At 38.9% G+C, this 21,087-nt stretch overlaps 1 protein-coding gene across 2 annotated transcripts; it reads left to right on the plus strand.

Moving 5' to 3' along the window:
* The first annotated feature begins 123 nt into the window (after positions 1-123).
* ADAT1 (adenosine deaminase tRNA specific 1) lies at positions 124-19,312 on the plus strand. 2 transcript variants are annotated; one of them, XM_082770311.1, is made up of 10 exons: positions 124-244; positions 703-824; positions 1,573-1,641; positions 3,812-3,866; positions 4,615-4,745; positions 5,437-6,052; positions 8,387-8,532; positions 10,249-10,348; positions 11,881-11,967; positions 18,164-19,310. In XM_082770311.1, exons 3-10 carry the CDS (start codon positions 1,593-1,595, stop codon positions 18,294-18,296), a joined length of 1,317 nt encoding a protein of 438 aa, XP_082626437.1. In that variant the 5' UTR covers positions 124-244; positions 703-824; positions 1,573-1,592; the 3' UTR covers positions 18,297-19,310. The 2 variants fall into 2 exon arrangements, with proteins under 2 accessions (XP_082626437.1, XP_082626436.1); XM_082770310.1 differs by lacking the exon at positions 124-244 and having other exon boundaries at positions 388-824; positions 18,164-19,312.
* The last annotated feature ends 1,775 nt before the right edge of the window (positions 19,313-21,087 follow it).

Below are 21,087 nucleotides of genomic sequence, written 5' to 3' on the forward strand. Positions count from 1 at the left end.
GTGCGCCTGCGCGGGAGCTCCCTCTTCCCCGATGCCCGCGCGTTCCGGGGGCGGAGCCTGCGGCCGCGCGTGCGCGGGGGGTGGGGGCAGCAGCGCCGGGCGGGAGCGGGCTCTGAGGCCGCTGCAGGTTTCGCCGGGGCGCCGCTGCGGGTCGGACGTGGCGCCGGCTGCGGAGCCCCGCGCTCCTCGGTTGCTGAGGCGTGGCGGGGGCTCGGAGGCCCCGGGGCGAGCGCGGTGGTGCCAGGCACGTCAGCGGTGACGCAGGAACTGCGCCGGGACGGTGGTGTGGTGAACACTGGGGGCCGCTGTGCAGCGGGAACGTCGGGGATCCGGCCACCTCGCCTGTTCCTGGGCTGTTCGGGTTACAGCATTGTTTTTTTTTTTTTTTTGTTTTGTTTTGTTTTGTTTTGTTTTGTTTTGTTTTGTTTTTTCCTATTCCTGGCGATTTGGAGGGAGGGGAAGCCCGCAAATCTTTACTCCGTATAACGTAGTGCCTATAAACTTGAAAGGGGTGGTGCAGGCGGTCCTTGGGCATTGGGGTCTGATACAGGAAGGTGCCATATGCCACAGGGTGGGAGGGTCTGAAAGGGTATGGGATATGAATTAGCGTGATGGAATCAAATTCTGCTTAGAAACTGGACGTGCACCAGGAGCCATGTGGTCAGCTGATGAAATTGCTGAACTATGTTATGAGCATTATAGGACCAGACTCCCTAAGCAGGGAAAACCAGATCCAAACAGGGAATGGACTTCACTGGCAGCTGTCATCAAAGTGGAGTCTGCAGCCCGAAGAGAGGTTCCTGCTAGACTAGGGAATCTGCAGGGTAAGAATGAGTTGTTTTGCTAGCTAAGCAGTGGTGGCTTTCTTTGTTGCTTTTTCCTTTGCTTTCAAAGATACCTTAAAAACAAACAGAACAAAGTACCCCTTCCTGTCCCATTTCTCTCTATCCCCACATTCTTTATTCTTTGTAAGCTTTTATGGCTTCTGTCTGAAAAGACGGTAGTGGAATGCTGTTCTTTCTAGACTGTAATTAAGAAGGTGAAAGGCCTGTGTTTTGCTGTTCAGTAAGCGGTGAAAGTCTGGGCAGGACCTGAACAGCTGAAGTAAATGCCTGCATAAGTGTATTTAGCTAGTCATAAGAATCCTGGAAAGGTCTCACTTCACCCTTTTTTAACAGACTGTGTTAGTGCACTGTGTATTTGCGTTGGTGCCAATAAAGGAAAAGAAGATGATTGCAAACTTCCATGTTTTCATGCAGATTGTATCCTGTAGTTATTTCTTATGCATATGAGGAATCCTCTGCTAGTGTTCACACAAGTGAAGTGCTTGTTGCCTAGCATATCAAGTCAGCATTAGCACCCCTGCTTTGGGATCATAGACTTTCCAGAGCACTGGTGGTTGTACCTGCTATGTTGGTTCTACAGCTGGTAATTTCCTGTCTAGGATGTCTCACTGCCTGCCTCTCTGAACCTGGCCTCCTGTGTGATGTTCTGTGTGTTGTCTTAATAGAATAACTGCATAAGAGCAATACTTCTGTAAATAGCTTGTTCATTTAATGTCTTCATTTTCAGTAACAAAGGAGGTTGTTGCTATGGGAACTGGAACAAAATGTATTGGCCAAAACAAAATGAGAAAAACTGGTAAGTGTGGTTTAAAATCTAAGAACGGATTGGCTGTCCTTGCTTCCTTCATTCTGATGTCATATAATCAATGAAGAATGTCCAAGAGGTTGAGCTTAGTCTTCTGAAGCAAAAAATGTGAGGCAGTCCTCACCCCTGGCAAGAAGACATGTTTAGGCAGCCAAAATGGCTGCCCTAAATATTTGCTGAAATTGCAATTTTTAAATTAAGTCATGTTAATGAAATTATGGTAACAAACTTTTTATAATAAAAGCATGGGAAATTTACTATGGTTTAGATGTGATTCAAGTATTGATATCATTTTGTGAAAATTCAAAATCCTGTCCTATTGTGGGAAGTAACAGTTAGTTGCAATGATAAAAAAAAAAAAAGTGATAGTGTTGAAAAAGGTTGTTCTTAAAAAAAATATATTTTTTTTTTTTAAAAAAAGGTTTTGTGCTTTACAACACAGAAGATATTAGAATTCAGTGTATCATATAAATGTATAGTGGCAGTAAATGGGGTGGGAAGGTAAGTGCAAGGAAATCATTTACTCATTTTAAAGACAAATATGAAGATTCACAGATATTTTCCAGATATCGCAGACATTTTCCTTTGTTTATAGGAAATGTGAGGTACATCTGTAAATTGACCTGACGTATTTTTAGAAGCGTAGAAAGAGGATAGCATTAAATATTGCAGAAAATTGTCAGATTCCTAAATATCCTTAAGAATTTCCCAGAAATAAGCAGTTGATCTACACATTAAGGGCATACAATTTCTCATTAGAGATGGCTACTGCTCCAAAAGATAGGAAGGTAGAAAATCCATGTTTCCTTTTAAAGGCCCTAAGAATGATCTGCAAATTAGCCTGCTAAGCTCTTTGGCACATTTTGTTTTCATTAAATCTTAGAAAAACACCTAGAAAAAAGATGCTGTAACGTCAGATTAATTAGGCCTTGTTTCGTGATGAACCCTTTAGTCTTTAATATGTCAGAAAAACAGAAAGTAAAATTATTCATGTAACTTTTGAGATTTTGATGATAATCCTCCTATCTGTTGTTACCCCGACAAAGTTGCATCACTGAGAGATAGGAAGGTAGAAGCACTAAGAAATAATTTACCCATTTTCGTGAAAAAATGAAGATTCATGTAGCAGATACTTTTCTACATAACTCAGAGGCAGATCATTGTCTTCTATCAAGAATTTTAGAGGCAGAAAAAGAATTGTTGAAGGGTTGATTTTTATGATGGCAAAAAGTTCTGGAGTAGCTTCTCCTTAATCTGCTGTGGAAAAAGGATAATAGTTGTGTGGAATATATTGCAGATGCTGTTGCTAATTAAAATTCACAAGAATTGAAAAAAGTAATTAATGTTTATAAAGACCTAGTAGCATGCACTACTGCCATGAGAAACAACCTTAAACTGTAGGGTAAAAGGGTGCATTTATTTATATCAGTAGCATTATTTTCTCTATTTTCATTCTTTCTCTTAGTAGAAAGGGTTATCGTTGATCTGGAAAGGACTTCAAAGGAGAACTGTAGGAATGATTGTGGATGTAGAAAAAGTTTGTGAAAAGCCTTCTGGAGTTCTGCAGTGTTGCCTAAGGAGCTGTTCAATCATGTGATGTTTTATTCCTGAAATAATAGCTGATTTACAGGTCCTGTTCTTTCAGATACAGCAATAGGTGGACATTCCAGGAAGCTTAAAGATTCACTGTGTAAACCTGATAAATGCCAGAAATATTTACAAAAAAAAAAAAAAAAATAATTTAAATCATAGGGAGTAGTGCAACAAGAAACTTTGACTGAAAGGTTAACACTTGAAAACTATTGGATGTTATGTGTATGCAGAGAATATCATGATTTACTATTAAGAACAAACTTAAGGAAAGTTTTGAAGGAAGACAGCTTATTCAACTCAAAGGATTTCAGATAATAGAAGTTTTAAAATCTGATGTTTATATGAGTCTCTGACTTGTGGCAGAGTGAAGGACTTATCCTTCATTGTTACAGGGTTTTGACCTCCTTTTGTTGTGACTGGAAATTTAAATGTCTTGGAATAACCTCATACCAATGTTAAACATTCAAATTTTAGCAAATCTACAGAACCATGTGGTCTGTCAAATTCTGTTTTGTTTGTCTCCTTTTCAATAATGATGTATAACGTTTTCATTTGTTCGTTGTATTAGGAGACATTCTGAATGACAGTCATGCTGAAACTGTAGCCAAGAGGAGCTTCCAGAGGTGAGACAGGAAGTTCTTGTGCTCTTACCCAGTGCCACCTGAGGGTTGTTCTTGTGATGTGCTTCTGACCTACGGCTGAAATAGATTTTGCAGCTTCAGTGATGAGAATGTAACGGAGAAAGAGATAATATTATATCTTTTTTTTTTTTTCCCTTTAGAAGTTTAACCTTCTGTGTTTTTTTTTTAAATGTCTGGATTGTGTTTAAGACTCTTGTACAAAAGTTTGTTTTTTCCTCATTACTGCAGGGACTCCACAAAGAAGTAGGATGTGATTTCCTGTGATGTCAATACTGGTCTTACAGTTTGCTGCCAAGGGTAGCCTTCTCGCTGTTTCCCATATACCAAATCTTACGTTTGCATAGGATAAGCTGTTTCAGGAAACTTAGGTGGCAGAAGCAAGTTTTCATTTTCTACTCTTTGATGTAGAAAAAACAGCTGTCAAATCAGATGACTGGCTGTGCAGGTTTTTTAAAAAAAAAAAAAAAAAGAATGGGAGGAGTAGACATCAGATATACAACGTGAAAATATAGTTAACTCTTCTGAACATAACCCTTTGAGGTCTGTTATTAAGGTTCTGGTGATGCATTTGTGTTTATGTTGAGAGTTGTCTGTAGAAGCATAACTGATTGCTTGGCTCATCAAATTACTTCATCAGGGGCAAATAAGCAGGAGTGGGAATCTAAGTTTTGTTGTTTTCCCATGCATCAAAAGTGAAGTAAATGATTCTTGGAAACTTTCTGTCTAACAGGTATCTTCTCCATCAGATGTGCCTGGCCGTTTCCTACCAGCAATGCAGCATCTTTATTCCAGGAACTGAAACAGGGAAATGGAAACTCAAACCAAATATCATATTTGTTTTCTTCTCTAGTCATACCCCATGTGAGTATGTTGAAGTGAACTAATTTAATGGCTCTTACTTGCAAGGGACAGAAAAGTTTATGCCTCTCTTTGGTCTTTCTGGAGTGAGTGGGGAAGTAGCTCATGTCATCGGCATGTTCCCTGAGATGTACTTGACTGGTGCTTCACCAATACATTTGGCATTTTATCTCACTGAATGTAATCCACGAGCAGTCATTAAACTGGATATTCAGGTCATTGTATAGTGGAATGCTTTGCTTGCTCTTTGAATAGTAATGATTACAATTTTCTTTTCCAGAAATGAGAATGTCTGAAGTAGTGTGTATTTCCTGGTTACTCTGCTTTAAATGTTGTCTTCTTGGGCTGAGCTTTCAGTGAAAAAGCACTGTCACTTTCTACAGTTCCTTAAAAAAAACAAAAACAACAACAAAAAACCAACAATACTGTCCCCTCAACCCAAAACTTATTATGGAATGGAATGCAACCTTTTATTCTGTCACAGAAAAGACTATTTGGTTGAGGAGGGCGGTAGGGGGAGAGCTGGGAGAACAAACAAAACCAGAAACAAACAATGTTTGAAGAGTGTCTTCCTGTGACTGCGTTTTCCTGGGTGCAAATCTGTAAAAGCTAGTAGTAACCATAATATTACGGGAGTGATGTGTTTCAATCACCAGACATGTTGCTAATTTTGATGCTATTTCTTTTGCTGTAGGTGGAGATGCTTCTATTATTCCAATTAGTGAACCAGAGAACCAGCTTTCTAAGTCAATGAATGGAGCTGATGCAGCTGGACAGTCAGCACAGTGTAGTAGTAACCATGATCATTTGGGTTTCGAAGATAAAAAGAAATTGGAGAAAATGTCAAGTAATCATATAATCAAGAGAATGAAAAATAATGATGGTGGTTGGTTTTCCATGATCACTGAAGATCTGCCTGTTCAGCAAGTATTTGTGAAACCAGAAGGCAACGCTAATCCAAAGAGTTGTGAGTGTTCTGCACAAATGCAAGCAGCTAAAGAGACTGGCTTAAGCAGACTGAAGGCAGTAGATGTTTATAGAACTGGAGCAAAATGTGTACCTGGAGAGCTGGATGATGCCAGAGTACCTGGGATAGGGTATCACCGTGTAGGATTATTACGAGTGAAGCCAGGTCGCGGGGTCAGAACATGCTCTATGTCCTGCAGTGATAAACTGGCTCGCTGGAATGTGTTGGGGTGTCAAGGAGCTCTTCTGATGCATTTCCTTCAATATCCAGTGTATTTGTCAGCAATTATAGTGGGGAAGTGTCCATATAGCCAAGAAGCTATGCGGAGAGCAATTATTGAAAGGTAAGTTCTCTCTTTGGAAATCACAGAATTGAATGGGTTGGAAGGGACCTTGAAAGATCATCAGGTCCAACCCCCCTGCCAAAGCAGGTTCCTTAGAGCAGGAATCAGCTAGCTTGTATGGAAGCTGAGTTGTGGAAGTCACTGTCATACAACTATCAGGACTTAGCACCAAAGTCATACTTTGCAAAGTGTGGATTTCTGCAAATTCACATTTTGAGAAAGTAGGCCTGTACAGTATGGAGAAAGATGACTACTGCTGATGATGATCAGACGTGAAAATGTACTAAAGAATTTGCATTAGATTCAGGATCCACTTGGTTGTCCCCTGATGGAGCAGTGAGAGGCTGTAACCCACCAGAGCTTTTCTAGAAGCCTTCCAGCAGAAAATGAAACCTGAAAGGAGGTGTGTTTAAGGAATTTTTCAGCAAAATTGAACTTTCTTGAACTTCTTCAATATTTTTTTTTCCTCAAATAGGAGCTTTTTATTTATTTATTTGTCTTTATGCCACGAAACCATTCTGAATATCCTTAAATTCTCTTTTACAGAAATGAGTTGCTCAGCAAAAGCAGCTTTTATTTCTTGGAAATAACTGAATAATAGAGTTCCCAAAATTGCAAATGGCTGAACAAAACATTCCTTAAATTAAATTAAGCTCCCAAATATGTCCATCCCGAAGGTAATCTGCCTAAAAAGGTTCCAGATGAATACTGAGGTAGACTTCTTGCACGTTTTCATAAATAGGGTGAGTTAGGAAGGTAGTGGATTTTTGTTGCTTTCCAATGTTTCCCTCACTGACTTTAAAATAACGTACTTAAGATTTTTGTTTGTTAGTTTCTGTTTTCACTGTTTCGTTATGTAGTCCTGGAAGCAGAACATCCTTATGTCTCTGCTGTGTGACTACTCACTGTGTAATTAATTTCATTTTTGTAAATGTGCTGTTTTCTTCAAGAAACCATATATTTAAGGGTTATAAAAATACTGTCTGACTAGCTGCTTTTGCTTTCAGGTAAGTAACTCGTGGTTGTCACGTTACACATCTCTCTGCAGTTGGAGCATGTCACTCAGAAATAGCTTGCTGTTAATATTACATATGTACCCTTTATATATGCACTGCAACAGTATACCCTTACAAAGGGTAACGGTGGAAAGGATGTCTTTCTGGTTGTTCTTACAAAACCTTTTAGAACTTAACCTGGATTTAACTTATTAGTTCTTATTAATCTCTCACTGATTTCAGACCGTAATTACTTCCAGCAATTATTAGGGTAAAAGATGTATTATTTAAAACATTACTTGAAGGGAGCTGTAGTAAAAACTTTTTTCTTCTGTTAAAGTCTTACTGAGCTTGAATCCAAACTTCAGATTTTCTAGAAGACTAATATCTGGGTTATTGCATATGCATGCAATTGCATCTCATGGAAAATTTTAAAATCACTGTATTGTCTGTCTATTCTCAGTAGAGGTTAGTCAAAACTTTAGAACAATACTTCTCAGAGTTTATGTGCTCTCAGATGTGCTGTGCAACTCATGGAAACTGAATTCTGGACCTAACACAGAAATTGCAGTGATTGAGTCTATTTAGGTTTATAAAGATGAACAGTGTTTGGCAACCAGATAAGAAAGTCATGATTTCAGGTCAACACTTGGTTGCATTAGCAGTAGTTGTCAGTTTGACCAGCCTCATCAGTTCTAGGTTGCAAAGTCAGGCACTTTTTCAGCCTATTACGTCTGACAATGCAAACCTCAGTTTTAATTCATTCTTGCTTCATATAAGTACCGTGAATAAACAGATGCTGTTTTTTCCTCCCTGTATGTTCCTAATATCATTCAGAGTGTTACAATAATTGAAGGTAACAAAGCTGAGATTATACATAAAACTTTAGGTATATTTTGTGTCTTTCTGGTCTTTAGTTCTGAACCCCTAGGTCCATAAAAACATTCATGTAGTATGGTTGACTGTGTAAATACATTCTGATTATTTTTTTCTGTTATGATTTCAGAATTATATTGCAGTTTTTATTCTGCCTATCTTCTATGGAGTTGTAGTAGGTTTTGATTAGACCCGTTTTAAAATCAGTTTGTTGTCCTTTTTCTAGGAAAGACAAGGTCTTACTAAACTCTGTGGCTTTGTGGTTTTGTTTGTTTTATAGCCTAAACAAATACTGTTTAGAAGGGGAAAATGTCTCCATATCTCCTTGCATCTCTTACAACTCACGTTCAGTTCACTTTTAAAATGTAACATGCTTTTGATTATGTAGGGAAATTGCATGGAATCTGCTTGTCCTGGAAGATGAGACTTTAAATCACGTGCATTTTTCCATTATTTACTGTAGGTGTCAGCATGTCTCATTTTTACCAGATGGTTTTCTCACTCAGGAGGTTAAACTGCTGCAATCAGAACTTCGATTTGAACATAGCCGTCAGGCAGTCCAGGAAGTTCAAACTAACAGCAAAACAAAACTTGTTCCCTGTAGCGCGGGTGAGTTAATTTGGACTAGTTGTGTAACTGTGTGCAGAAATCATAATATAAATTATGTGACTTTGATGTTCCCTAAAACGTAACATCATTCATTGCCAGTGCTAGAGGCAAAGTATGACTTACATCAAGATATTAATTTCAGAACAGAACTTAATAGTATTTGCAATCTGCCTCTATTTTCCTGTAAACACTTTTCAGACTGAATAAAAACTAAGTCAATACCATTAGGAATTTATAATCTAAACAAAGGTAGAAAATAAACAGCCAAGACAAAAGTTCTGAGGGCAAGAAGAATCAAAAGAATTCTTGTTTAAGTTAGTTTTGTGTTATCCTTGGTAATGAACAGAAGATTTGCCATGCTGAGTTATGATTATAATCTCTTCAGAACTCTTTGAATATGGAAGGAATACAGAGTAGTGTAGTATAAAGGTTTAATTGATACAAAGTTTTTGTACATTACATTTTCTGTCATGCTGAGGAATGAATTTGCAAGTCATATAATTTAGCAATGTGGCAATTCAGCAATGTGGTCTCCTTTGGGGGGGAGGAAGCACTACTGTATGTGTACGGGTAAGCATTTTCTCAGGACTTAGGTGTGGTTACCTTCTGCTGTTGTATATTTTTCTGGCTTAATTGGAAGTTATTCTCTTAGAATAGACCTGATGATAAAATAGAAACAAATGTCTCTTTAATTAAATTCACAGATTCATTAAATTGTATACAATTTACAGGTGCCAGTAGGGAAAAGATTTTGATACCATGAGATAGGAAGCAAAATATATTGTTGAAAATGCTGTGAATTCACTTAACAAAAAACATCTGAAGCAAACTGTGACCAAATATACTAAATAAAAATTACTTCTACTTTTCTATTTACTCTTTACCTTTATACAGTTACTCAAGTCATTCTGTTAGAAGATGGTAAATGATACTTTATGAAACAGTTTTGCACATATTATGCTAGATTGAGTTTTTCATGAGCAGAGGAAAATCAGAATTAAGTCTAAATTTGTTGCAACTCTTTCACGTGCTTGGAAGACAGAAATGAGAATGAAGGGAGCAGAAATGATCTCAAGACAGTAGAACTTAATAGTATTGTTGTTAGGCTATGTAGGTACAGACTGGGCATGTCAATCGCTTTTGTTTCTGGTGACGAGCCTCTTCAGATGCTTTGCTAGTTATTTATAAATTTGTAAGGTAATTGCATGCTGAGTTATAGCATCAAGAAGTATACATGTACAGTCTAATATTGTAATTACGTATCCAGATGGGGGTAAAAGATAAGGTTGTTAGCATTTAACAACTCTTCCAACAAAGTATTTTTGTTTGACTGTTGGCTAGTAACATTTTTCAAGTAATGTCTACAAATATCTTTGTGTCAGTTACGAAATGTACAAAGAACTATTCAGAGGATGCACAATATCATAATAAGGAAAACACAGGTTGACTGGTACCAGTAGTATGGGGGTGTGTTTTACAGCCTGATACAAAATTATGCCATCTGACTTGGGAATTATTCACTCTTTGTCTAGACTGGATACACCAAGGAGAGAATCCCTCTAAAAAATGGGAAAGTTATGGAGCTGTAGGCTAAATGTTTAAAGAGGCATGGGTTCTCAAAAGAGCTGAAGAGTGTGTGTATTTTTTATTTTTCTTATTTTTTCTTATTGTTTTTAGATGAATTTCTGTTCTTTTAATAAATCCTTTCTTCCTCAGCTATCAGTTGGAGTGCAGTTCCTGAACAACCTCTGGATGTCACCTCAGATGGTTTCCGGCAGGGAACAACAAAAAAGGGGATTGGGAGCCATCAGAGCAGGTGAGAGTATTGTGACACATGGATGCACATATCTTACGTTTTAGCATACATGCCTGTCTCTTAGGTCACTGTGGTGTGTGGTGGCATTGTCAGAGCAGAAATTCTCTGAGTGGGGAAAGGTAGTGTGGATAAAGGAATAGTCATTGTGTAAGGGAGAGAAGGTGAGAGGAGCTGAATGAGGGCAAACAAGTTTATCCTGTTTCTTGCATGTCACTGTTTATAAAGGAGAACATTGTCAATAACAGTAGTGGGGGATTATGATCAGTATTCCTTAAAAGACAGCTTATTTGTTGGCAAAGGTGGGAAAATTTTTACTTCGTACCTTTTGAATTGAAGACTGAAGGAAATGAATGTGTTGCATGACCTTTTTTACAGATTTCTTTTTCTGTAAGAGAGTCAGCTCTTTGTTAACAGCTTTTGTGGTAAAAGGTCCATATAAGGAATTTGTACCCTTAATGTAGGGGGGGTTGTTCAATACTAAACAAGACTTGTATTTCTGTTCTCTTTTTTTTCCCCCTTCAAGGAGCCTTTAGGTGATTGGGGGGGATGTGGGAGGAGGGGAGGAGGGTTGTTTGGTTTTTCTCGGTGGAACATATTAGATAACACTAAATCTCATGGAAGATAAAGTTGACTGACTAAAAGTAGTTTGTAAGTAGTCTTCTGGTATGTGCTTTTGCTTAATTAACTAAAACACCAAAAACTACAATATGAACTTTTGACAGATTAACGTGAAAATTTTAGAGTACCTTTGCATGCCGGTTTTGGGGTTCTTAACCTAAAGCAAAATAGAAAGCACATTTTCTTTTAATAATTCTGGAGAGTTAGCTTGCATGTGTTGGAAGACTGAATTGAATTAGTCATCATGAATATAATCGTGTAATAAGAATTTAATTCCATAGAAAAATTAGTTTGTTTTAAAAGCCCCATCCATGTTTCATGGAACACCTGATATGGTTGTCTGACTTCTGGGAGAAGAGAAAGGCTTAAAGCTGAAAGCTGACAGAGATGCCTGTGGTATCCTTAAGACCTTTCAAACTTTTACTTTACTTTTTGATGAATCTATTTGTATTTAACTGCCCTCCATCTGTTGCTGAATGCATCCTTGTCACTGTTGCAACAAGGGCAGCACTGTCACAGATGTTTCTTCTGGTTCTTTTATTTTTTTCTGAATAATACAAATTTTCCAGTTTGAACAAGCTCTTCAAGTCCTTCTGTACTCGTGTGATCATTTCTGGGACTAGTCCCTCTGCTTCAGCCTGTGCTATAATTGGGAGCAAATTGATGGTGCAGTCTTATAACAATGTGGCAATATTAAAATGTCCCCTCTGCAAACTGATGGTGCTAGCTGGGACAATAGGGGCAATACAGCTCTTTGTCAACATAACATTTAAAATTAAGGTTTAAAAAAAGAAAAACAATGGGCAGCTCAGGTGGGGTATGAAAAGTTAAATGGTGGAGCAAAAACGTTCAGCTGGAATGTATTACTGTAAGCATCAAGAGGAAGTGCATTTCTGATATATTTTTTCCATCAGATCCAAGATCTGTAAAGTGGAACTCTTCCATGCATTTCAAAAGCTGGTGACAAGTATTTCACAAGAGAATCTACCAGACACTCTCCGGTAAAGAAATTTTCATAATATTTATGTGAATAAAAAGTTATCCTCATGAAACTCAAGAATAATGTGTTGATACTAGAACTTTCCAATGAGTCTCACTTGAGATAACTCCATTGTTAAAATTGGATACTTAAAGAATACAGCATATCCTTGATGGGTTAGGAAGAGTCTTTCTGGTTTTGGTCTTTTGCCTCATTGGAGAAATAGCTCATTAATGAGAGACAGAAGTTGCAGGTGTTTTGTTTGTTTGGAGTTAAGGCTTTTGCTGTGAAGAATTGCTACTTTTGGAAAGAGTAAATTTTCCTGATCACAGAGACATGTCCTGCTCTTGCAATAGATGTCTTCTGGACCCCTTGTAAGTCTGTTCAACTTTCTGTCTTGTCAGAAAGCTACTCTTTTTTTTAAAACAAGTCTAGGCTAGAATTTTCTTTCAGTTAAGTGTATGATGGAGTAAGAGCTAGCAAGGTGAGACTGCAGGGCTGTTTCCACTATGTGTGCGTTACGTAGATGGAGACTTTCTGGAAAGAACAGAAAGAAGCTTTTGTCTGAGGAAGCCATTCTTGGGGATTTAATTTACACCATTAGAAACAAGTTGGGATTTTTAGGCTGGAGATTGTATATGAGACTGGATGATTATCACGTTACACGTTTGGTGGTATTTCACCTTGCTGTACCTGATGATTAGGAGTTATAGCTTCATGGATAGAGAAACATACATCTCAGTTTGGCTTAGAGATTATTCTGAGTGATGCAGAATGTGCCAGATCTGTTGCTTTGGTAGGTTTATTTTATTTTAGTCTTATTTCAAGGTATGATCTTTCCACCTCTAAGATGAAATCATAGCAGATGTTGAGCTAATTTAACTGCTTGTAGCTACTGATGGGCATTCTTAATTCAGTTTCAAATATAAAATTACCAACTCTTTTGAGAGGGAATGGCTTCTAACTTGTTCAGTCACTGTAATTTCCTCAGAATAGAGCATGAAATAATTCATTGTTGAGTAGTTGACTCATTGTGCTGATTGTATGCTGCTTATGTAAAGTCACCTTACCTCAGGCTTTTTCTAGACTTAAGTAGCTTTGTAATTTCCTTTGACTTTTTTGTCCTCTACCATTTTTCTCTCTGGGCTTCTCCTCACCAACTCCAGCTGACTTGCAGATGTGGCATCATTTTTAGGCTGCACAAACTCAGTTTATACAGCAGAGATGCTAGCTCGCCAGTCAGCCTGTTCAGTTGTTTTCCTTTTGAAGTCTTCCCTTTTTCCTACTCTTCAATTAAAAATCAAAATAAAAAGTTGCTTTGCTTCCTCCTCCTTCCCTTACCCTTTCTGCACAATATTCTGTTTTCTTCCTCTGTATTCCTTGTAGTCTACTTGAATTCAGACTTCAGATAAACAATTTGAAAGTGTGGAATTTCTTCCTCTGAACTCCTGTGTATTCAACTCTTACCCATTTTTTTTCCTCCTACGCAAATGTAGCTTATCTCCTCTTATAGATGGTTGGCTCCTGTGCTATGCTGTCACACCACTTATTTTTCTCTCTTTGCCCCTACATTCCTTCCCTGCCTTTTCTGGTCCACTTTTTGGTCTCTTGGCTCCCATCTGTTCTGCTCACCCAAGGGAATCTCATCTTTACTAGAGCTTGTTTTGTTAGTTTTGGGGTGTATTAGGACAAGAATCTTCCTTTATTTAGCCCTTTTCTCACCTCCTGTTGTCCACTTAGGATACTGGGACAGTTAAAGCTTGATGTGAAAATAATGTAGTAATGTTCTTTTATTTTCTTCTTTCCTGTATGTAGACATGCTTCTCCTGCTTTCTGTCCCTTCATTTCTCCTTCATTCTTGACACCTCTTCAGAATCGGTGCAGGCACTGTTCAGTTGGAACAGGTTGAGAGCATACTCAAAGTAGAAGATTGCTGGCTCCTCTTAAAAAGCATGTTTAGGAAATTGTGGTGATGTAGTACAACTAACATGCGAAGCGTAACATTTAGCAGTTGCTTCTTTTAGGTCTTAGGTTGGTTTACTTTCAGCTGAAAACAATGAGATGTTTGACTGGTATTATCTACTTCTTCACCAAGAATCAGATAGTGTTCTCTTGCGCTATCCCGTTTTCTTCATTTCTGGTAATTCTGATCTGTCTTCTGTGCCTTACTTGCCCATCTCTCTAACTGGACTATAAACAAACATTAACATCTTAGACAACTGCTTACCTCCACCTGCCACACTTCATTCTTTTCTGCTTGACACCCTCTCACATGTTGTTTTGTTTTAATGATTGAAGTTACTGGTACATAAATCCTTTAAAACCAAAACAAATAACTATTGCTGCCAGTCAGCTGTTTTATTCAGTCTTCTTACTGGTTACATCTCACGTGCTGCATCAATTTCATGTTTTCTGTGCTCATTGTTAAGGGAGGGATACAATGCAGTTTTGGGTTCTGTTGTGCCATTGCTAATCTGAATTGTTATGTGAAAACCTCTATAGTTATTATTATTTCAAAATACTTGGTGGTAGTATGGCAAAGACATTTTTTTGGGTTGTTGTTTGTTTTTTCTGCTGGCAGAATCTTGTTCTTCATACCTTGTTCATAATGTTCATAACCTGGGAAACTGAAAGCCTTCTTTTGTGGCGTCCACCCTACAGAGTCAGCAGGCACTGCAGTCTGTGCAAGGTGTGGCTAGCTGCACAACCCTTTTTGTGAATCTAAGTGATACTTTGCAACAAAAACCTAGCCTGAGTTTCTTGCTGGGCTTGTTAAATGGATGGCTGATCACCTTTTCTCTTAACTGTGATGGGTCCTGACTACATTTAATACTGTGTTTTCTTTCTCCTTCCCATTCAGACTGCATTATGTATGGGTGATTCCGGTTCCGGAGAAGCCTCACTGGGGAGAGGGGGGTAGGCTGTTCTACAGAAGAGTATGTGTACTAAGGGTACAAGGACTTTTAGATGGCTAAGATTAAAATGCCTAAAGAACAGAACATTCTCTTGGTTTCATGTTTAAGATGCTATGAGAATCAGGCAAAGTATGGTTTCCTGGCAGCCTAGCATTAGGGGTTCACCGCTTATTTTTATATATTGAACATCTATAAGCTTTTATCCTCTTAGATGTGATTCTTTTTTTTTTTTTTTTTTTTTCCCCATAAGAGTAATGTTTTGGTCAATGCCTGACAGTGTGCAGCAGTGCATTGTTTTTCTTCATAAGCTGCCCTGCTTCAGCTCAGTTTTGCACGTGGCTGAATGTATGATCCTTTTTAAGTGTAGTGGTGCTGGTGTAATGCTTTTTCCAAGTGTGTGACACTAATGGCTCACCTCTCATGCCTCTGGCACGCATTGGAACCACTCTGCTTCTCTCCTGTACTGTAGTCTAGTGTTAAGATTGGAATAGTAAAGGGAAACATAAAAGGAATGTAGACAGTCAGACCTGGATAGGCTAGAGATCATATTATTTACAGGACTGCCTGGGTCAGCAGACAAGCGTTCATTTCTGCCCCTTCCTCCCTCCCCTCCAAAAAAGTCACAGGTTCTTCATTACAAATTCTTGGAGTCTTAACGTCCCAAACATACTAGAGATACAGACAAATCATGTGGCTCTTTTGGCAGTTGTAATGTACTTTGAATTTGAAAGCATTCTTTCCATGTGTGTATATATATTAAAAATTTCTCATAAGCCCAAGGCAGAAGTTGAGCATGAATTAAAAAAATCTGTTTCATTTGGGCCACTCTTTGATGAAACTGTTTAAAATGCAGCTTTCTGTTACATCTGCTGTTCAATCCTGTTGCAATGTTGCCCGCCTGGAGAATGAGATCTCAGGAGGCTGCAGTTATATGTGGTCTTGTAATTGCTAAAGTGAATTGGAAATACTGAGCTACTTCTCACTGCATATCCTGCTTTCGTGCTAGCTATGTTTTCCCTTACTGTCTACTATAAAAGTTTCATAACAGAACTCTGTTGAAATAATCTAAGTTGGGAAAATTCCTTACGTATTTTAGTTAAACTGGATCAGACTGCTGGATATACATTTAAAAGCCATTGATTTGCCAGCAAATTCAGGAAAAAAGCAACATTTAGCAAGGATGAAATAAATGGCTAGGCATCAGTCTTTCTCTTGGCTCTGTGGCTGATGGAAGAATCTATGTATATGTGTATAGTGCCATCATCCCTAGCAAATCCAAGGAAAACATGTGTTTCGCCTTTTTTACAAGACTGAGCCAGTCCAAAAATCTGTGTTCTGTAGGTTTCTTTCTGATTTACAACCATCCTAATGCAAACAAATAAGTAAAAGTAGCTGTGTTTTGAAGATGTAAACAGCATCTGATATTAGCTCTTCTATGGTGAAGAACAAATATATGTCATTAGATGCATTTACAGTGAAGAAAGATAACGTCAAAATCTTAAATGTGTCAGAAGTACTTCAAGTATAGAAAGTATGGTAGCATAAAAGTTTCTTCCCAAAGACTGAATCGGTCATCAAATTTGAGTATAAGCATACACTTTGCTCCTTCAAGAGTTGTCTTGTAGTGGAGTGGAGGTGCAGGTGGCTTGCACCATATCTCTGAGGATCATGCTGGAGTACCTGGGAGAGGAACAGCTAGCCTACACTAGAGATTTGAGGGAGCTGGTTAAGGTCCACCATCCAACTAGGATGTGTGCTGTTTCCTGAACACTGCTTATGCAGATAATTGGTGGTCTTTTACCTCTTTAGTGATGCTCCTATAGCATCTACCATTGGTACTGGGATTCTATGCCTGTTCCATTGAGCAGGTGGAGTAGAGTTGCAGTGGGCCTTTCCACAGAACTTTCAAAAACAGCTCAGTGGTTAGTTGCAGAGTTTGAATAATGTGAAAGAGGTAAAGAAAGCAAAATGAATTGGCTGTGACAAAGAGTGCAGGCAGGTTTGTAAGAGTATCTAAAAGAAAAGTTGTGGATGCCCCATCCCTGCAACTGTTTGAGGCTGGGTTGGATGGTGCTTTGTGCAACCTGGTCTAGTGGGTCCATGGTAGGGGAGTCAAAACTATATAATCTTTAAGATCCCTTCCAACCCAAATGATTCTGAGATTCTATAACTCTCCCATGTTCAGCAGTTGAGTAGGCAGGTTCTTTGCTCTTGCATTGTCTGGACCTTGGTTCTTCTGTATAGTTACTATCTCATGGTTTGCTGTGCATGTCAGTGTTCTAGAAATACGTTTATAATAGAATGCTGAATGGCTGAATTATAGCTTCTTAGGGTCTGCTATTCTGCAGTGTTGGGTGGTGGTGATGACTGTGGTGCCTTTAAGCATGAAAGTTTGTTCTGTAACCTAGTGCAATGGTTCTCAGACTTTTTAGATTAGGATCCCTGGAGCAGTTTGGCTCTTCCTCTTTATTGAGGAATGTCATGTTGCCTGTGAATTTCCCTTCATATTGGATTGATGTTTAAACATTGTGCATCTCATGTGGTTTGACACTGGTAAAGGGAGAAGAAAGAGGCTGGAAAAGAATTAAGTTATATGAAATTGTTTTAGAGGTGTTTGTGCTTTCTCTCTCCTATGTGTTCAGATACTGTTGACCTGTATTTCCCTGTTTTGAAAACCAATGGTATCACGCATTCAGCAGAGAGACTGGTGGTTTTCCTGAGATTGTGGGGAGCAGGTGCTACATAATGAAGAGGGGCAGAATACCAAAACTGAGCCTCTTACGCTTTAGGGGGAAGATAAAAGGAAAAAAAATAGTCTCATTCTTCCCCATAACTCCATGTTAAAAAAGAAATACTCTTCTTCCCTATTCCCTTCCCTTCTGGCCAGCAATCACATCTGTTCTTCCAGCAAAACAAAGCTACTTCAACCCAATTCAAAGCACCCATCTCTAGCCACTTTTTCTGCTTTGGTCCTACGTTTTTTGCTAGCATGGGTTTTCCATAACCTATTGTCACACAGTCAGGCACGGATACTTCTGTTGCTGGAGAGCACGTATGAGGCGTGGCAGACAAGTTACTGTTTTCTTCTTTCATGAGACTGCTAACGATGTCTAGAAACACTGACTTCCTCAGCACCTGCGCCTCTCCAAGTCTCCCTTAGAAGCACAAGAGAATTTCACTTAGTGTGGAAGAGCTCATAGGGACATCATCATATTCTTAAATGCTTGATTGTTTTTTTCATTGTCTTACAATACATCCAATAGAATAATAGACAATTTGTTGTTGTTGTGCACTTTCTGTCAGGATGAAGACCCTAAGAACATACTGGGACTACAAGGAAGCTGCATCAAGTTATCAAGAAGCCTGGAAAGTGCTGCGCAGCCAAGCGCTGCTGGGCTGGGTCAAGAATGCCCAGGAATACCTGGAGTTCACATGAGAATAAAAGCAACTGTAAATACATCAAAATGCCCTGAAACCCAGCAGATACCTATGCTACTCAAGGGCCAGTAAAGATGTCCTCTAGTTCCTGTGCTATAAGTAGATAAGACTGAAAAGGAAAGTAAAATCAGAGATCTCTTTGTTTTGGTTGATTTGCACCCTGCCCTGCACTCCCCTCCCCCCTTTATTTATCTGTAGAGAAGAATCACTGCATATTTAGTTCTGAACTGTATGAAACAATGTGCCTTCAAAAGTAAGGAAGCAGTGATGCGAATCATCGTTTTTCTGAGGATATGATTTGTCAGCCATAGTCTGTTGAAATGGAAGTAATGTCAACTGAAATTGAAACAGTAGTATGGAAGAAGGGCTGTCTTTTTAAAACTTTGGTGCTGGTTTTCCTTCTACTCTTCATAATGTTGTGATTGCTTTTGTGTTGCTGGGACAACCCTAATGTATAGTAAGTATTATTTTTATAACTCTTGGCTCTTCTTGTTTGGTGCTTGCAAGAATTTTCTGTCTCCCCACAGAATTTTTTGCTCCTAACTGGAAATAGTAGTTTTGTTCAAGGGTCTTTTCCTGGAAGTAATCCGTATAACTTTCTATTACTAAAAGTAGCCAAAGCAGAATTAAGAGTGCCGGGAAGAAGACTGTCAAATAATACTGTTTGTTATCCTGTGTATCTCTTAATTTCAGGACTTTGCCAGAAACCCCTTCACAGTTGATGTGCTTCTGTGGACAGGAAAGAAATCTCCTGAATTACTTGGTTCGATCTTGTTCAACACTGGGTTTTTATTGGTTGTTTTTGGTTGCTTGCTTGCTTGGTTCAGGGTCTGTTTTTTCTTTTTCTCCAGTGATACGTGGTTCATTAAAAGCAGGGATGCCGTAAGCATTTATGTCAGTGTTTCCTGGCCAAGTGTTCATTAATAGCCTGGCAAAGGTGAAAACACAGTCTTTGCAATCTTTGCCTTTATGCTTTATTACCAATAACATCTGCATGACAAAACAATCCACATTGCTAGCTGGGGGGAGGGAGGGGAACAATGGGTAATCATCCTCAAGCTTTCTGTCCCAATTATTACCTTCTGTGAGTAATTTCAGGACTGTGTCACTGCTACTGAGCATGCTCCCTTTCTGTACTTTTTCTGCTATAACCTACTATTCCTAAAATATTCGGACAATGTAATGGCAGAATGAAAGAAAGTGTTTAATTTGGATTTTAAGAATTCTTTAGTTATTTGAGATTTCTGTTGTTTGGTATCTTACTGTTATTTTGGATTTGAAAAATGGGTACAGAATTTCTCAAAACAGCTTTTACAGCCAACCTACAGAGCTGCATAGGGGACTGAACAGTTGATAGCAGAGATCGTGTTACAGAAGATCTATTTATTGTGGGAATAACAACAAACTTGAATTGTGTGTGCGTAAGCCTATCCGCTTAACTCCAGCGCTGACATTCAGAAAGACCAGTTGAATTGGTGATGGGGAAGACATTACATGTGTTTGTAAAGGGCAGAGGATTATGGAGAACGGTGACTTGCGTTAAGTCATTGGAGGCTGGAAGATGGCCAGCTGCCATTGCAGATAGGCCACTGGGTGAACTGCTAAAGACAAATGGTAGCAGTTACCATCACTGAGCAAATAGCATCCCAAGGGCAGAGTCCTGTAGTTTAACTAAAAAGATAACCGGTAAATTTCCAGGCTCCTGAAATTTGCCTCTGTCCTTCCTTGAAATCTTGCAGAAACTGCTCCTTAACATGCCCAGTTTCCCTTCATTAATCGTCAACAAGGTCTGAAGTGAACCTGCCGACCAGACTGGAATGTTTCCAGTACCTGCTCAGCTGCAATATTAAAATGGATTACATAAAGCTTAGTTGTTCTGCAGTCTTGGCATCAGACTAGTTGTGAGATAAGCAGTTACATGATGTAAATTCATTTAAACTGATGGTTAACAAGGATGAGCAAACAATTGGTAATTGGAACAGCAGAGTTTATGAGGGCAGCAGGATTTCCAAGGCATGTGTAAAATGCTCTACAGAGTGTCTTTTTATCACCCAGATACATGCTTGGCTATCCCAAGCTAGTACAGGGACTGATTGTTCCTATTTGCTAGAACAAAGAAACTGTAATCCCTAATTTGTATGGGATGCCTTTAACAGCTTTGCTGTTGCAGAAGTTATTCTATTCTCAATCACAATAAGAAGGTTGGGCAGACAGCCCGCTCATTTTAAAGGAAGTCAAAAGCAGAGCATAGGAACAAGTACTTGTCCAGGTCTAAATTAAACTACCATCCGTTTGAGCTTGAAGCTAAAATTTCTTGAGACTGTGTGGTAGCATCTTTCTCTCCCTGAAAAAGCAAAGTTCTCATCTTTGCAGTGTGCCTTTACTGCTCACCTCATGCTGACTGGAGCCCTTACTGTTCATAATACGTTCAAAGTAAATGGAAGATGGTTCAAATAATTGTCTGTGGAGAAACAAACTGTGACCCCAGAACAAGGTAGCTTTGTGCTAGTTGTTCACAGCTTTGCAATTAACCTAGTAAGCACAAGAGCAAAGGAAGAGCTAGGGCTGTGCTGCTGTGGGTGGAGCCAGGCTTCCTTCTGACGGTTAGAAACTACTAGATGGTTATGAAACCATGCCTGGAGGAAATGCTTGAGGTATAAGCAGGAAAACATTTGAGTGAGTTACTTAGGAAAAGCTACTGTCAGTAAGAAGGAAAGAAAGGTGTTGAGAGTAAAAGTGGCAACCAAATGCAGTTGAAAGGTTCTTCCTTAGAGTGTAACTATCCTGAG

This window comes from Aythya marila (genome assembly GCF_965140915.1).
Source record: "Aythya marila genome assembly, chromosome: 12".
Taxonomy (NCBI): Eukaryota; Metazoa; Chordata; class Aves; order Anseriformes; family Anatidae; genus Aythya; species Aythya marila.